Source organism: Ochlerotatus camptorhynchus, unplaced genomic scaffold (assembly GCF_037179485.1).
Source record: "Ochlerotatus camptorhynchus isolate MF236.1 unplaced genomic scaffold, CSIRO-AGI_Acam_v1.1 ptg000574l, whole genome shotgun sequence".
Taxonomy (NCBI): Eukaryota; Metazoa; Arthropoda; class Insecta; order Diptera; family Culicidae; genus Ochlerotatus; species Ochlerotatus camptorhynchus.
The window spans coordinates 994684-1013277 of record NW_027041055.1 but is presented as its reverse complement, the minus strand read 5'-3'; the positions used below and the strand labels follow the sequence as shown (position 1 = coordinate 1013277).

Genomic DNA, 18594 nt, shown 5'->3' with positions numbered 1-18594 from the left:
AATTTAAAGTACACCAAACTTTCGACGTCGTTGAAGTGCATCATCTTTGATGTGTTATTTAGTAATATTAATTTTTTGCTGTGAAAGGATTGCTTTAGCAGTTATTCGAGTGATGTGTGAAATCATTTCTCTTACACATTGTTGCATGCTTCAGATCCATAAGAGCTAGATGATTAGGTAATTTATAGCTAGATACTGTCCATAGATGACTTGTGCCAGAGTAGTGAATTTTTGATTACTTATATGCTATACACATTTATTCAACAGCTATTGAAATGTTCCGCATCGTACCACTGAAACAAAATGTGATAACTTCAGAACTACTTAAAACGCTAATCCATACCGTATCCATTATTGAAACAAATTTCATCTGCATACACGTACCTAGGAACATCCTGTGTGTGATCTGCCCCAAAAAAAAAAAATTCTAGACCCCCGCATCCGATCGCGACAGTAAACCCACCAGCGTCACCGCCGTCGTTTGCCCCTATCAATGATTGGGTGAGATAAAAATTCAAGATCACACCGTCGTCCGAAATACTTAATCAGGCAGCACCATCCGTTCCTCCCGAAACCGATTTGGCCGTTCAGAATAGATTAACTTTCATTTGTTCTTGGCTCTGGCTCTGAGTCTCGCCGGGACTACCATTGACGACAGCGCGCTACGTTCTGCTGAGTACATACGAGTTTCAAGTGGGAACTCGGTGAAAATGAAATACAGTTCCATATCAATCGTTTTGCCAGATGATGGCGAGGTGGCTCATTCAAATCGATTCTAATATAATGCCTATACTTCCCGGTGCTCCAGAATTTACCGATGAATGAGGTATTAACAGACGGATCAAAAACTAGCGATAATGAACAATTTGCTTGGCCATAAATATGAATCCGTGCAGGTTGTGTGTGTGCTTAAATCATCCGCCATCGAATGCCTATTTTTGGAAGATCTTATGCCTATGGAACGTGAATTCGGACACTCATCCACCGAAATAACTGTCTTCAAAAATTGTACCGTAATTTCAAATCAAAAAGGATGCCTGGGCCGTTGCGGATCGGTATCGATCCTCCTCCTCGTGCTCTGAATATGTATGGAGCGTCCGAAATGATTTGAATATGCAATGAATCTGTGCCTAGGATCGCTCTCCCACTTCGCAGGCTAGATATCTCCTGGCAGTTTTCGTATCGATGATGAGTGAGTTTTTTTTTCCATTTTGTGAATTACTCTTTTCCTGGAGACTCTTCTTCTGGTTCGGTTGTTTTCTTTTCGGAATAATCACGTCGTATAAAAGCGACAGGATCGGTGAGATCAGTATCACACCGTTCCTATAGTTTGTGCTGTGAAGATCGAAGTTGATCCTTGGCCTAGCAGATAAAGGTGTATCGTTGCTTGAGTGCTCCCAAAACAAGTTGAGGTGTGAAAAGTGAAAACCATGGAAAAGTTCACGATGTTTTTGTTCAGCTCCAACACAATCTATCTGCTAGTGGCCTGCTTTTTGGTGACTCTGATTATGCTACTCTCGGAAGTGAGGCAGAAAATGAACGTGAAAAGTGATCTTGTGAAGCTAGTGAAGAGTTTTCTTTTCGGACAGTGGTGGTCAGTGGATTCGAAGGCAGATCATAATAACAATAAGAACAGCATCGGTTCGGAAGTGAAAGTGCTTCGGAAAGCTCCCGGTCCGAAGAGCTATCCGATCATTGGAAATTTGAAGGAATTGGGTGGCTACGATGTTCCGTATAAGGCGTTCAGCGTGTTGGCGAAGAAGTTCGGGTCGGTTGTGAACCTTAAACTTGGCTTCGTAGATGCGGTCGTAGTTAACGGAATCGAACACATCAAGGAAGTCTTGATCAACAAGGCGCAGTACTTCGACAGCCGTCCGAATTTCCGCCGTTATCAGCTGCTCTTTTCCGGCAACAAGGAGAACTGTAAGTATGCGACAGTGCCAAGTGCAAGACCAGAAGAGTATTGATTGTTTGTTTTTTCTTCTTCCTAAAGCACTTGCGTTCTGTGATTGGTCTGAGGTCCAGAAGGCTCGTCGTGACATGCTGGTGCCACACACTTTCCCACGTAATTTTTCCAATCGTTTCAACGAGCTGAACCATTTCGTCAACGACGAGATCCGCTTGGTAATTGGCGAATGCAACGTGGACAGAGTCATCGAGATCAAACCGATCATCATGAACATCTGCGCAAACGTCTTCTCGCAGTACTTTGCCAGTCATCGCTTTGAACTGGACGATCCAAAATTCCAGAAGATGGTAAAAAATTTCGACCTGATCTTCTACGAAGTGAACCAAGGTTACGCTGCGGATTTCCTACCGTTCCTGCTGCCGTTGCACCGTAGCAACCTAAATCGTATGGATCAGCTGGCCGAGGAAATCCGTGAGATCATGTTGGACACGATCATCAATGATCGGTATGATAACTGGGTAGAAGGCAGCACCGAGAATGACTACGTCGACAGCTTGATCAATCATGTCAAGTCCAAGATCGGTCCGGACATGGAATGGGAGACTGCATTGTTCGCCTTGGAGGACATCATCGGCGGTCACTCGGCAGTAGCCAACTTCCTCGTCAAGACTTTCGGTTACATCATTCAACATCCTGAAGTTCAGCAGAACATCCAAGCAGAAGTTGATCGGCTGTTGGAAGCGGAAGGCAAACACACCGTAGACCTGTCCGATCGCAACCGCATGCCGTACACCGAAGCTGTCATCATGGAGTCCCTTCGACTGATCGCATCACCCATCGTACCGCACGTGGCCAACCAGGACAGTCAGATTGGAGGTAAATATTTCTTTTCGTTTTATAAAGCGTTCGCTTTTCTAAAACCAAAATAAATATTTAAGGTTTCGACGTACCCAAAGACACGCTGATCTTTCTCAACAACTACGACTTGAGCATGTCGGAGGACCTTTGGGAAACCCCCGGAAAGTTCGTCCCCGAACGTTTCCTGCAAAATGGACGCCTCATGAAGCCGGATTTCTTCATCCCCTTCGGTGCCGGCCGTCGGTCGTGCATGGGCTACAAGATGACGCAGCTGATCAGCTTCTCCATCATCGCCAATCTGCTAAGATCGTACACAATCACACCGCTTTCCGGGCAATCCTACTTCGTTCCGGTGGGCTCGCTCGCAATGCCGGAGAAGTCATATGAATTTCAAATCAACCTTCGACATTGAAATCCTCGTTCTTCTTCCTCTCACAAGAACCCGCACAAACACGCACACTCACGCATCCTGATCCGCCACATGATTGGCAAAATACTCGTTCGCCATCGATCGCCGATTTGTAATTTAATTCCATTTCTCTCATCCATTGTCGCGTATGCAAATGTGTCCGCCAAAAAAACAGAACTGAGGACGCTTTGCATACGCTATCGAAGTCCTTGAAACCACGTGTTTCACTAGACAGTGATCGCAGAAGCGTGAATCCCTCCCTCCCCTCCCTTCTACATGTTTCAAGTGTTAGGCGAAGATTGTTGTTATAGTTGAAAATGTGAAAGTATTCATCGTATTATTACTATTATATTGAACTATTGCCCGACTTTTACCGCTGTGATGTAGTACAAGGAGTTCGAAAGCGAGAACTCTTAGCCGAGATAAACCAAGTCAAGACAAACGAGAGAAAGTGAGAGTGAGCATTATCGTAATAAGTTTAAGCAGATACATATACCTATACTGTGACTATTAGCTTGTAGTAGATTCCCTTCTCAACTGATTACCTTACTCGATTAGATAGCTAGTTGAGCATAGTGTTTGTTTGAGTAAGTTTTTTTTTTTTTAAATGAATAATTGCTAGGTAGAGAAAGTGCATGAAGCGTTTGCCAAAGATTTAGTGAAAACAAAAGTAAAGTTGATTTGTCAGCATCCGTCATTGATTGGTAAAGACTTGATATGTTGCACAAAGTAGGAACATTTTTCAAATTATAAACGATTCTAGTATAGCTTGGAGAAGTGAGGTTGCTTTGGCTTGAATGAATTGCTATATGCTATACTTAGAAGAATGTATTAAATAATATATTTTTTAATGTATTGATCCGTTTGTTTGCTCATCACTCGTAGATGTATCACACAGATTTGTCAGATATATGTAGGTGTATTTATTGAACTTTTATTTTTGAATTTTTACTGGGCAATTACCTGTTTCTCTTTAAGGTTGTTTTCTTAATCAATTTGATCGGAATTCTTGCCAAAAGATGCTCTGTACCGGCTAAAACATTTGTTTCAATAATAAGCATTTGCGGAAATTATTTTCAACCCCGATTGGAATAGGTACAAACATTGATTAAGGCGTAAGCATCCCAGCGATTGTCACACAACTTTGTTACGTTCAGTCCCTCCAGACAATAGCTACAGAGTTAGGCCTATTCTGCGCAGCGTGTGAAGTGATGGTGAAGTGACAATTGTCACCTCGGGTGGTCACCTCTTCTTCTTGTTCCTCACAGTTCGAAAAAGTAGTGTAAATTTCTGTTCAATATGATGCACATAAATGGAGCGTTTTCATTATATATCATGTAAAGTTCGAACACATTTCATGCAATGCATCAAATATTGTATACAAAAGCCCATCTTTGTAAACAACATTGTTTGCAAGTTGCTCGGTTGCGTGAAATGAAATACAAGTTTACGTGAATGAATGTTTACATCACAATTGAAATTCAGAATTTTTATCTGTGTACATTATCGGCGCCGGCTAGAGTCACCTCACCGGAGGTGACAATTCTCGCGTCACTTATCAAATATACCAATCTACATTGATTGATTCCCTTCATCGACTCTTTCTTTCGTTTTTCATATTTCGGGCTAATTTTTCTACATACATACACAGCTAAAAAAAAGTAGTGTACATTTCCGTTACTATGATGCACATTAATGGAGCGTCATAAATCATACAAATTTACATTATAAATCGTGTAAATTGATGAGACATGTTGTGCCATATTCCATATATTGTATGAAACATTCCACCTTTGTTTGCAACATTTCTTGCAAGCTGCTAGTTTACGTGAAAAGAAAGTTTACATGCATGAATGTTTGCATGCATGGATGTTTACATCACCAGTAAAATTCAGATTTTTTTAGTGTGTAAGGTACACCAGGGCAAGTTGAAACGGAAGCCGTAACTTCAACGCACCCAATGTAAACAGTCATCAGGTAGTTACAAACAGCGTAGCACTACACAGATAAAAATTCTGAATTTTAATTGTGATGTAAACATTCATTCACGTAAACTTGTATTTAAATTCACGCAACCGAGCAACTTGTAAACAATGTTGTTTACAAAGATGGGATTTTGTATACAATATTTGCTACATTGCACGAAATGTGTCAGAACTTTACATGATATATAATGTAAACGTATATGATATGTGACGCTCCATTTATGTGCATTATATTGAACAGAAATTCACACTACTTTTTCGAACTGTGTATGGAAGCATATGAAGGCTAGTTGGAGTGATGATATAGAAAAACCCGATTTCAAATGAAGTTACAAAAAATATCCTCAACATTTTAGGCATTTCAACTTGCCCTACATTTTTAAACCGTATGAGGCAAATCGAAATGAGTACAATGGGGCCAGTTGAAGTGGGGGATATTCCATTCTCAGTACAATAAATCACATCAATGTGTCAATATAGTCAATATAGGGGCCTCATAGCCTAGTCAGTAAAGGCACGGAAGAGATGAACTAGCCTCAGGCTAAAAATCTCTAAAATAAAGAAAAAAAAAAAAAAAAAAAAAAAGTAAAGGCACGGTATTACCAAGCCGGAGGCGGCGGGTTCGATTCCCGGTTGGAAATTTTCTCGACTTCCCTGAGCATAGAGTATCATTGTGCTTGCCACACAAGATACAAATTCATGCATTGGTATTGGCATCGAAAGCTCTCAATTAATAACTGTGGAAGTGCATTTATAACACTAAGTTGAGAGCACGCAATAAGCTAATATGCGCTAAGCAATAAGCTTGAAATGCGAATAAGAAAAAGAAGAACAATGTGTCAATATGAGAGTCGAAGAGAATCGATCGACGTAGATTGGACTATTTGAAAGATGACCCGAGAGTTGTCACTTCCCCCGAGGGGACAATAGTCACAGAATAGGCCTAAGTACTATCACATTTTTGACACGTTTAAAATTAATGTGAAAATAGATCTGGAAAGACGACACCGGTGGTTGAGTGGTAAGCGTGACCGTTTTCTCGTTTCAGCGTGTCTGGGTTCAATCGCAGTCTAGAGCGATGGGATTTTTTTGAGGCAAAACAATCTTTAGTCACGTCTTCCATCGGTAAAGCCGTCGGTCACGGCCCATGGAATCGATAGGTTCTAGGTGTACAAGAAACTAATGTTCAATTGGTAATCGACGCTCGGCGGTGATTTCACAAGCTGAGAAAAAAGCGATCAAAACAGATTAGAATTAATATCGAATATCATGAGCTTTAAATGATTCAATTATTTATGACTATATTGTACTGCATTCAACTGTATTACAGATTAAAATAATAATTACAGCATCTTTATTTTATGTTGAAAACCCATGGAAATCTGTCTAAGACATTTAAGGATTTAAGGCAAATTTAATTAAAATATTTTATTATAAAACTGATTCAAACTGGGGGCAAGACAGCTTTTGATCATGAGTAAAATTTGAGGTAATTTTGAGCAACTCTGAGTAACTCGAGTTGCTCAACATGCGATGCACGGCAACACAGCAACCTTGTTGTGTTCATTCCCCAACTGTCAAAGAAAGACGTTCAACGGTGATAAATATTTCTAAATTCTGCAGCTTCCCATTGTCGAAAGGTGAATCCTGATGAATGTGGGCGTCGTAGTGGAATAGCTGTATAAATAAAGAGAGAAAATGGTGGTTTACACTGGATAACCATCCATAGATAGATCCCGTGACCTTTCTACTGCTTCATGCCAATCCTTTATTAGCCGTTTTCATCCGAGTATAATGCAGGCTGTTAAAGGGTGTCCACGATGAAATTGCCACACTATGAAATTGCTCTAACTTTTTAACCGTTGGGTAGAATTTAATGAAAATTTGGGTGGATTTAGTTCATAGTGCATTATTTACATCCTGCAAGTTTTAAAGTCCTGTGATCAAAACTCGCGGAAATGGAGTCGAAAGAACAGCTCGTGCGTGATAAAATCTTGCGCATTCATCACGAGAATCATCACGATCGGAAGCCCAGAAGTGAAGGAAAAAGTATTCCGTACAACACCAAAAATCACAACCGCGTAGTTGGGGCCTTCAACCGAAATCCGAACGCCTCCGTTAGGGATGTGGCTAAGAAGCTGCACCTAAGCCGAAGTTTTGTCCAGAAGGCCAAAACTAAGGCTGGGCTTCGAACGTTCAAGGTACAAAAGGCCCCTGATCGCGACGAGAAGCAGAACAAGTCCGCCAAAACCCGTGCCAGGAAGTTGTACCTCAACATGCTAACGAAAGTTGAATGCTGCATCATGGACGACGAAACATATGTGAAGGCCGACTTCAAACAGATCCCCGGCAACCTGTTTTTCACGGCCAAGGATAAGTTCAGCGTTCCGGAGCATGTCCGCACTCAGAAGATGTCCAAATTTGCGAAGAAATTCCTGGTTTGGCAAGCCATCTGCACGTGCGGGAAGCGGAGTGCACCTTTCGTGACCCAGGACACGATGAACGGACAGGTGTACATAAAAGAGTGCCTCCAGAAGCGGCTGCTTCCTCTCCTGAAGGCCCACAACGTCCCAACAATCTTCTGGCCGGATTTGGCCTCATGCCACTACTCCAAGGACGTGCTGAAGTGGTATGCGGACAATAAGGTCAATTTCGTGCCGAAAATGTTCAACTGGGCGATTATGAAGCAGCACCTTCTTAAACGACCTAAGGTAGTGAAGACAGTCGAGGAACTGAAGAAAGTATGGGTTTACATGCAAAAAACGGTTGATTCACAGGTTGTGCAGAATCTTATGGCCGGGGTTAAGGCCAAGGTGCGGGCATTTGCGTATGGACTGTAAATAAAATACGAGTAAAATGGTAAAATGAAGTTTAATAGTTATTTCTCAATCCCTGAAAATTTGATGGCAATCGGATGAAAACTCGAATTTTGCGAATCAATTTTGTGTGTGGCAATTTCATCGTGGACACCCTTTATTGGTCAACGTTGACGATAGCATTTGCAGGTTCAAAATATGATAAAATTTCCGAAGTTCATTTGGTTAAATTAACCACAGATTGAATCTTCGAAAGACATCAAAGTAACAACTACTACTTTGTAATAGTATTCTCTGACTTTTGTCTGAATGCCCACGAATTAATGCAGAACTTTGATGCAGTAGCCTCATTGTTCTGCAATAATACTTGGGCATTCAGAGCAGTCTAGAAAAATAATGCTGGTTGTCATGATTTTCAGAAAAAAATAACTTAGAGCATTTCCAGCTCAAATCGTAAAAAAAATGTCAATTTTGTCTCGACCCCTTCTGATTTGAATGAAACATTGCTCACGTGTTTGCTGCTACTAATGGTTGCATTTTCCTCCTGAGTAACTTTTGAAAAGGGCGTATAAAAAATGGATTATTTTTTTTTTCAAAAAATCATAACTTGAAAACTATTGATCTGATCAAAATGGCATCTGAGAAGAAGTTTTAGGTAGTTAAATTATTTTTGCGGAAAAAATACACTGAAAGAAAAACTTGGTAAATTAGTATTTAAAAAACGTAAAACGATGATTATCTCAAAACACCCCCCATTCGATCTTTATAAATTTTATATAGGCATTTTTATTTGCCACTAAGTTCAACCCAAGATTAATAGAAAAGCAATACATTGTCATCGTATAGCCATATTTAAAATTTTATGTTTCCATAAAACCAAAGCTTCCATCCATCTTGAGTTCTCAACTTATTCAATCTTATTTAAAATGATGCAATTTGCAATTGTAGACATGCAGAACCTCTGATTTGCCAAGCACATGAAGGCCATATAAAGCACGTCTTGTCGGGTGATGCGGATACATTTTTCATGTCAGGCCATCTTCGGATATGGCATTTTTACTTTATTTCCCTTCAAAGCAAAGTTATTAGAATTGGCTTAGATTTAATGCTGTGAATGAATTCAATTGATTGAATAACGATTTGTATCAAGAAATTTATAAAATAATTCAGATTCTTCTTCTTCTCTGACATTGTATATTGTGCATCGTGTGGCTTTGCTACTTGTGCTATTTCAAGTCGTAGTTTTATTCGTTATTTTTCGTGTCTTATCTAGTCAAAAATATTTATTTCTTGACCAAGTTTTTCGTTTTAATCATCCGGACATTATTGTTAAAAAATTGTGCTCGTAAAGTAGTTATTCGAAGTACAATTTAACTGTTTTTGTCCGCGCTGTGCTGTGCTATAGAGTTGTTTTTGTTCATTCTTCACCTACGTGCTATTGTTGAAACAGCACTCAATCATCCTGAGCTTGTTTGTCATCACCGTCCTACCGCCAAATATTGTTTCTGCAAGAAGTCTAATTAAAGGCGTTTGACCGTTCAACTGCCAGCATGGAGACAAATTGTGCCAAGTGCTCGTTGGAAATTACTGGCATTGAGTATGTGACCTGCCGAGGATACTGTGGCAGTGTGTTTCACATGACGTGTTCCGGAGTGTCTCGTGCCCTGTCTGGTTACTTCACATCCTATCGGAAAAACCTCTTTTGGATGTGCGATAAATGTGCGGAACTTTTGGAGGAGTGCTTATTGCCGTGGCCAGCGTTTACAAGTCTGTTGAGATAAAGACTATTAATGGTAGTAACCTGGAACAAGTAAGTGTGTCTGCCTGTATTCGCGGAAAGCGGTTCGTGCTTTGCGCTGTATATATTCCTCCAGATTGTAGTCGGGACGTAGGTGTTATCGATGCCCATTTAGCTACTCTTCGTGAATTACGTGATGCAACTCCAGATGGTGACCTTTTGCTTGCTTGTGGTGACTACAATCAACCACACATAGCATGGGATTGTCTTGATGATGGAATCTTAAACCTTGATCCTTCCACGACGTCTGCTGCCAGTGCTGCTCTGATGGATGGAACGAGCTTCCTGAATATCCGGCAATACAACTCTATTCGCAATCACCTGGGGCGCATCCTAGATTTGGTTTTCTGTGATTCCGATTGCAACATTGTAGTTAACGAAGCGTTGTCCCCATTGCTGGCTATTGATTTGCATCATCCACCGATTTTATTCTCCTTACCAACTCAATCCGATTGTGTTGACCGTGTGGAATCCCTTGATGCTGGTGAACATACGCTCGACTACTCAAAAATCGACTTCGTCATGCTCAACGAGTTCCTGATGAGCTGTGATTGGAGCAGTATTCTGGCAACAAATGACGTCAACGATATGGCAGCACAATTTTGCAACATAATTTGCAATTGGCTCACCGATAACACTCCAAGACGAAAACCTCCTATATCTCCTGCTTGGAGTTCTCCTCTCCTGCGACTTTTGAAACGCGATAAAAATTCCTGGCAGCGTAAACTTCGCCGACATCGAACTTCTGAAACGAAACGCAACTTTCATCGCGCTTGCAACGCCTATCGTAAGCTTAATTCAACCCTATACAAGTCATATGTCTTGCGTGTCCAGACCAATTTACGTAGAAATCCCAAGAGCTTCTGGAAGTTTGTGAACTCCAAGCGAAAATCGTTGAATATTCCTTCATCCGTATTTTTTGGCGATTTGGAGTCTACTTCTATGCTCGAATCGTGTGATCTATTTTCCCGCCACTTCAGTTCTGTTTTTTCGGATTCAGCCGCCAACGCAGATGAAGTAGAAAGAGCAGCTTGCAATGTTCCTGAGGGTCTCATCGATTTGCGTACATTTGTGGTTAGCAATATGTATGTCGTTAAAGCTGTTAGGAAGTTGAAGAAATCTGTTTCACCGGGTCCTGATGGTGTACCTGCAATCATTTTTTGCCGCTGTGTTGCTGTTTTAGCTGATCCCCTAGCTCGCATTTTTACCGCTTCGTTGCACCAAGGAGTTTTCCCCGAAATATGGAGACATTCCTTTATGTTCCCTGTCCATAAGAAGGGCGACAAACGTGAATTGACAAATTATCGTGGCATAACAAGTCTATCTGCAGCTTCAAAATTATTCGAGATCATTGTGAACGATGCTATCTTCTTTCATGTCAAGAGCTACATTTCAACAACGCAACACGGATTTATGCCAGGACGCTCAGTTACATCAAATTTGCTGGAGTTCACCTCAACATGAATAAATCACTTGGAAAATAGGGCTCAAGTTGATACCGTTTATACCGATCTGAAAGCGGCATTCGATTGCATCGATCATGGTATTCTTCTTCGGAAAATGTCTCGCCTGGGAATTTCGGATGGTTTGGTTGATTGGCTGAAATCATATCTTTCCAACAGAACACTTCGTGTCAAGCTGGGTTCGTGCACTTCATCACCATTTGCTGCAACCTCCGGTGTTCCCCAGGGCAGCAATTTAGGACCATTGCTGTTCACAATCTTCTTCAACGATGTGACGCTCCTCTTGCCGAGTGGTTGTGTGCTCATATACGCCGATGATCTCAAACTATACATTGTTGTCAAGAACGTCGAGGATTGCCGTCAGCTCCAAGCAATGTTAGACCAATTTGTTGATTGGTGCCGCTTAAACAAGCTTTCCGTCAGTATATCAAAATGTGTGGTCATGACATTTAATCGCACAAGAACGCCAATCGTATTCGATTACTCAATTGATGGATTTGTACTAGAAAGAGTAGAACAAGTAAGCGACCTAGGTGTAATGCTGGACCCTAAACTTACGTTTGACTCACACCGTTCAATGGTAATCACTAAGGCTAATCGTCAGCTTGGTTTTATATCAAGAATCTCAAGAGATTTTTCGGATCCGTACTGTTTAAAAGCACTGTACTGTTCACTCGTTCGTCCGATTATCAAGACTGCATCTGTTGTTTGGACTCCCTACCAACTTTCCTGGAACATCAGAATAGAACGTATCCAAAAAACATTCATTCGTCGAGCATTAAGACAACTTCCTTGGAGAGATCCACTAAACTTACCTCCGTATGCTGAGAGATGTCGCTTGCTAAGCATGGACGACACTAGGGTGTTTCATTTTGAAAAAAGTGATGAATTTTTGAAAGCCACCCTCCAGTTCGATTCATAGCCCCAAAATATGAACCTGTGCAAAAAATGGTAAAGATTGATGAAGGTTTAGAGGTCGCGCCAATGATTTGGATTTTGTATGGAGATTTTGGTGAATTAGTATGGGAAATTATTGATTTTCGTTTACATTGCTCTAACTTTGGTTGTAGTTGTCCAAACGTTGAAAAAAAAAAATATGTGGTTGTCATGACAATGATCAACAAGCCTGTTGTTGTTGCGATGAAATTGGCGTTGTTGCCTTGTACATATTCATCTGTCAATTTACCCTATTTTGCCATTTTTTCACATTTTTATAATTCTTGATACGCTGCAAAACTGAGCGTAGCAACTGTAGGCTTTTTGTTTATTGCCATAGCAATAACATACTAAATTTTTTCGACATTTGGACAAGTAGAAGCAAAGTTATAGCGATATAAGCGATTTTTTAAATTCTTCCATAGTAATTCCCATACAAATTTCAAATCATTGGCGCGACCTCTAAACCTTCATCAATCTTTACCAATTTTTGCACAGGTTCATATTTTGGGGCTATGAATCGAACTGGAGGGTGGCCCATCAGAAATTCATCACTTTTTTCAGAATGAAGCACCCTTGGACACGTTACAACGACGGCGACAAATTCAACAGGCAACATTCGTCGCGAAGTTATTAAGTGGTGAAATTGACTCTACCCACTTACTCTCTTGCTTGAACTTTCGTGCGCAAAGCAGATTTCTACGCTCAACGTTCCTATTGCGTCAAGACTCACACCGCTCTTCTTTTGGACAACATGAACCTGTTACGAGTATGATTCGCACGTTTTCTACAGTTGAAGAGTTGTTCGAGTTTGGGGAACCTGCTGCTCAATTCCAGAGACGTATTATTAACTCCAGATACATTTAGTATTTGTTATGGCGATTTTTAATCTGCGGTAAAAATCGGTAGAACTGTTTCAAACACACAGTTGGTACTTGAACGGGTCGGTTTTCATCTCTTTTTGCCAGTGGTGGCGGGGGGGGGGGACACCCCTCACCATCCCTCTCCAAAGGGGGAGTTTGGTAAAGAGAGATGGAAAAACCGATTTGTACCTTCCTTAAAAGTTGTCCTAGTTCGCTATTCTAATATCTATATAAAATCTTCACACTGCCGTACTCTAACGGAACTATCAACTCTATGCTTTCATCTACTCCATCTATCGTATAAAAATTACCACTACAAAAAAATAATGTTTATTCACACTGTGATTTGTATTTGTTGATGTATATAAGGCCAGACTACTTTGATCATTGTTGAGTAATTATGAGTTACTCAAATTTACTCGGAGCAAAAATATTAACTTTGATTACAGCTGGCTTGCCCCTAGGATTCAAATATCTATGCCTACTATATTATGATTCCAAATAGAAAGGTCGTGATTAAGATCTTTTAGGAATCTGATATGATTGAGTTGGATAATTTAGTGAATAATAATCAATTGGAATTACGATTTTTGAACTTATTTTTTAAAAGTTCGGGGTCATAAAATTTCAATAAAAAATTAAATGTCTTCGAAAATTTTGCAATGTTCTAGAGTGCAAACATTTATTTAGGATATTATCGTCAGCAGCGCCGGTGGTGTAGTGGTAAGCGTGACTGAATCTTACTCCAAATGACCTGGGTTGAATCCCAGTCGGCGGATAAGTAAAGCAGTTGGTCCCAGGTCGATAAGTTGATGGATCGATAGGTAGGGTTCAGGTGTGGGAGCTTCCTCCCTAGTGTCGGTAACAGTGGTACTCAGTAGGGAAAACAAATCAAAGAAAAAATAATGGATTTTATCGTGAAAAACTCTCTGTGTTCAGAAGCCAGCGACTCAAGTCCGAGGGGGCGACACATCTAATCCTTGATGCCCAACAAATCTCACACTAGCGAATCAATATTCGAAAAATCTACTTTCATTTCTCGCATCTACTTGCATGTGCATCGTCTTTTTGGAGGAAATCTTCAGAATCGTCATTAATCATCTTTCTATCTACTTAGCGTGCGCGCAGCTAACCACAGCAAAACACAATTTTTCCTGCATCGTAGATAGAGTCGCCCCCCTCGTTAAAGTCGTTCATTGGAATCTATTATAGATTTTTCAAAGTTCCAGAATTTCTCCAGATCTCTTAAATTTCCCCAAGTGTTTTTTTTTCCACGTTTGTTGGGTGAAAAATCAATGGGAATTAGTGGGAATTAGTGAACTTTATTGAAACGGATACAGTGAAACGGACTGAAAATTAATTTTCTACTGATTTCAATCGAAATCCCGTGCTCAAAAATACTCCTGCGATGGGCCCAATCTTAGATCCATAGGCCAGCATTAGATCCATTTCCCCTACATATAGCGGAAATGGCTCTAATGTTGGCCTATGGATCTAAGATTGGGCCCATCGCTAAAAATCTGCTATTTATCAATTGTATCTAAATGGGACGGTACTAATGGATATTTTTGGTGGCTATTGAAAGTGCCTATCAAATGATTTTTTTTTTCTTTATTTTTGTGATTTTTAGCCGTGGGCTAGTTCATCACATTTGATAGTAGAAGGTCAGGCTTAGGGCCTGCCTCTAAGGAAACGTTTCAGTCTAACATTAACGTAACGTAAAACTGGCTCTGAGACAACATTTAAAAAAAAAACTTAATGTAAAATGGGAGTTACATCGGGACTGTGGTGAGGAATGGATGCGCGAACAAGGTAGAGCTCCACCGTAAGAGACAGTGCCCCAGTCCGGCAGAGATACCCCGACGGCAGGAAAATAGGAAGGTGGAAGAACACGGACAGCGCAGCCAACGACGAGAGTGCTAGATTTGGTTGTACAGGTGGGCGTCCTTGAAGAAAGCAATCAGCGCAGCCAGCGTCGAGGGGTCGTTGGCAAGTAGCTCCCTGATGTTCTCTGGGAGTCGGTGTTGTTCGCGTAGCCTCTGAAACTCTGGGCAGACACACAGCACGTGTTCCACCGAGGCAGGGATGCTGCAGATTGGACAAACCTTGTCAAAGGGTGTCCCACCAAAATTGTGGGAAATCCTCGCATGGCCGGTCCGGAGTCTTGAAAAGATCCGTTGGTCCTTGTACTTGTGGCTGTCTAGCCAGGGTCGTACGGTTTCTTTGATCTTTCTCAGGAAAGTGGTCCGCGACTGAAACCATTCCTCCTGCCAGGCTTCCATGATAATATTCGCGATCCAACGCTTGACGTCTAGGAGTGGTACGTTCCTGGTGAAGCGGGGACCAGATGGACCGGATCCCGCCAGCCTGTCCGCAGCCTCATTTCCAGGAACGCCGCAGTGCCCGGGAATCCACGTAAAAACGGTTGAGGGTGGGGCATATCGTGTAATGGCTTGTATCCAGGGGTGGCTCGGGGCTTCGGCATCCAGCGCCTGGATGACGCTGTGTGAGTCCGTTAGCACAAGGATCGGTTGATCTGCAGGAGTGATAGCTGCATCAAGAATAGCAGCGGCTTCTGCGGAAAAAACGGAACACTCCTCCGGTAGACTTTGACTTGTTGCGGAGTTTGGTCCTGCCACTCCGAGTCCCACTCCAGCCCGTGATCGCGATCCGTCCGTAAAGCGATGAACGTGCCCCGGATAGACCGACCCAAGAAGTTCTGCAACTGAACGCCTCAACGCTACAGAGTTATCTCCGGCTTGGAATCCTCTCTTAATCTGCTTATCTATTTTGATAACGTTAGATCGCCAACTTTTCTCTCCATGCCAGTGGACCCTGGCCACCGGGGGGAGGTCAAGGTTGGCTGCAGTGCGGAGGGCTCTGTTCCCTATCATTCCCGGATGTCTTAGCAGCGAGGGCAGCGGCTTTCGTAGCAGTAGCTGCAGCAGATCGATAGCGGAAAGGGAGGACTCCGATTTCCGCACAAGCAGCGTCTGCAGGCGTGGAAGGTAGAAGGCCGGATACGATGCGTACGTAAGTATTGTATACCGGAGCGAGGATGCGGTTAAGCTTCTCGGTGGCTAAGCAGGTAATTTCAATGCCGTAGAAAAGTCGACTGTCGATAACAGCCCGGGCGACACGAAGGCGGATCTCGCGGTTACTGGAGCGGTGCGGGCGGGAGATTGTCCTGACGATGTTGATGCGGCTACGACAGTTTTCTTTCACCGATCTGAAGTGCTGGTCGAAACTTAGAGTCCGATCCAGAACTACCCCCAGAACACGTACTGTTTTCTTAAGCGGAATTGGATGGTCCTGGATGGTGATCGGTGGTTCCCGAATCAGATGGCCCGAGTGGCAGATATGGCACCGTACACTCTTTGGAGCGGAGAGCTGGAAACCAACAGAAAGCGCCCACCTGCTGACGGCGGAGACAGCTGCTTGGGCAATATTCCTGGTACGTTTAGTCGTTCGTCCCGTTACGACGATGAGTATGTCATCGGCATAGACGATTACGTGCACGTTCTTGGGCAGTCGGCTGAACACCCCGTTCATTGCCACCAGGAATAGCGTAACCGCTATGACGGATCCCTGGGGCACTCCAGTTTCCTCGGGGAACGGATCCGATCGAGTGTTCCCGACAGTCACCTGGAAGGTACGATCAAGGAGGAAATTCCGTACAAAGTGCGTGATGTGGCCTTTCAGGCCCCAGCCGATGAGCTGCCTGAAGACGCCAGGCGTCCACGTCCTGTTGAACGCCTTTGATATATCAAGGGATACTAACTCCGCATGGTGACCGTTGTCCTGGGCTTCCTTGAGTACATTCCCGAGGGCTGCAAAGTAAGTGGAGGAGCCATGTCCTTGCCGGAATGCATGCTGCCGTTCGTCAAGGAGACTGTTAGACTCCAGGAACTGCCTAAGTCGACGATTTACCATTCTCTCCATCACTTTTGCCGCGCAGCAAGTGAGCGCAATCGGCCTAAAGGAGGAGGCTTCTCCACTCGCCGCGTTGTTCTTCGGAATGGGCACTACCAGGCTTTGTTTCCAGAGGTCCGGATACGAGTCAGTGAGCCATAGGTCGTTGAAGAGGGCGAGTAGCCTCGTTTTTCCGTCGAGGGAGAGGTTTTTTAACACCGGGTATCCAATCTCGTCCGGCCCGGCAGATTTACCAGTACTGCTGCCGAGGGCAAACTGAAGCTCCCGGAAGGTAAGAGCATCGTTGATCTGGAGGGAAGGGACATCGGGTGGAATTCGCAGGTCACGAATGCTGCTTGTGGAAGGTTTGACGCGCTGGACGGAATCGCTGTCGTAGCCACTGACAGCGGACAGGCCGGCAAAATAGTTCCCTAAATTGTCAGCGATGTCCTTCGGTTCTGAGATCATGGTGAAATGAGCTTGAATAGTAGGTGGAGTAGACCGCCGCTTGCCACTCAGAGCGTTGACGCGATTCCACAAGTCGCTCGACGATTGGGATTCGATTGAATCCAGGAAATCCATCCAGCTGGATCGCTTTGCGTCACGGATCACCTGTCTGCACGAGAGATGACGTTTTCGGTAGACCTTCAGCGCTTCCTCCCTACCAGGATCGTCTAAGGCTAGGCGCTTAAGCCGCCGTAAGGCTTTGCGTCACGCTTTTACCGCACATTTGGTATCCTCGTTCCACCAACGTAGGAATTTTCGCCCGGGTACGCTACTAGTCCTTGGGATGGATAGTGTTGCAGCGTCGTAGAGTACTTCCGTGAAGCTGGAGATGTCGTTCGGTTCGCGTTGCTGAAAGAGAGCGTCAGATTTCTCCCTGAAGGCGTCCCAGTCGGCTTCCTCGAAGCGCCACCTGGGTCTCCGAGTCGTTGGTGAAACCGCACCTACGGATGCGGATCGGGTAGTGGTCACTACCGTGCAGGTCGGTACTGATATTCCACTGTGACCTGTCCACAATAGATCGGCTGGCAATGGCAATGTCGATCGCGGTGGTGTGCCGTCCATTAAAAAAGGTGGGAGTGCCATCATTCAGCACCACCAAGTCCTCTCTCTCTCAAAAATGCTCGCCAGGATAGAACCTCTGGGATCTGGGCGAGGGCTGCCCCAGTCCGGATGGTGCCCGTTGATGTCGCCGACGAAAAGCCGCGGTTCCGGAAACTTGGAAATAACTGCACTTAAGTCTCTATCCAGATTGGCTATCCGTCCGCAGGGCAGGTACGCACAGCCGATAGCTAAGTTAGCGGCGTTCTTAAGGCGGACGCCGACGATTGGCAGGTCAGTTTGGAGGTCAAGAACTTCGTGTGGAATGCTCCTAAGCACCCCGATGGCGACGGAGTGCCTGAAATTGGCGCAGCGCTTGTAACTCCAATCGTATCTCCCTCCCAGCGATCGATTGAGTTGGTCGGTTGTGACTTTGTTGACCTCTTGTAGAGCGATTATCCAGGGGGCATCGCTTTGGCAGAGGAGCTCCAATTCCCCTAGGCGGCCATGGAATCCGTTTATATTCCACTAGAGAACAAGGTTCACCGGCTTGGGCAGTGCAGGCGTGGGGTACAAGATGGTAGACTCGGCGTTGTCACGG

General features: G+C 43.5%; 1 protein-coding gene across 1 annotated transcript; it reads left to right on the top strand.

Annotated features, from left to right (window-relative positions):
- The first annotated feature begins 1333 nt into the window (after positions 1-1333).
- Positions 1334-3236, top strand: LOC135713629 (cytochrome P450 307a1-like). Its single transcript, XM_065236771.1, has 3 exons — positions 1334-1923; positions 1994-2785; positions 2848-3236. The coding sequence occupies exons 1-3, from the start codon at positions 1431-1433 to the stop codon at positions 3177-3179; spliced, it is 1617 nt and encodes a 538-aa protein (XP_065092843.1). The 5' UTR covers positions 1334-1430; the 3' UTR covers positions 3180-3236.
- The last annotated feature ends 15358 nt before the right edge of the window (positions 3237-18594 follow it).

Coding starts and splice junctions, on each gene's coding strand:
- LOC135713629 (XM_065236771.1), top strand. CDS start 1,431: ATGGAAAAGTTCACGATGTTTTTGTTCAGCTCCAACACAATCTATCTG. Junction 1,924..1,993: donor TTCCGGCAACAAGGAGAACT/GTAAGTATGCGA, acceptor TTCTTCCTAAAG/CACTTGCGTTCTGTGATTGG. Junction 2,786..2,847: donor CCAGGACAGTCAGATTGGAG/GTAAATATTTCT, acceptor TAAATATTTAAG/GTTTCGACGTACCCAAAGAC.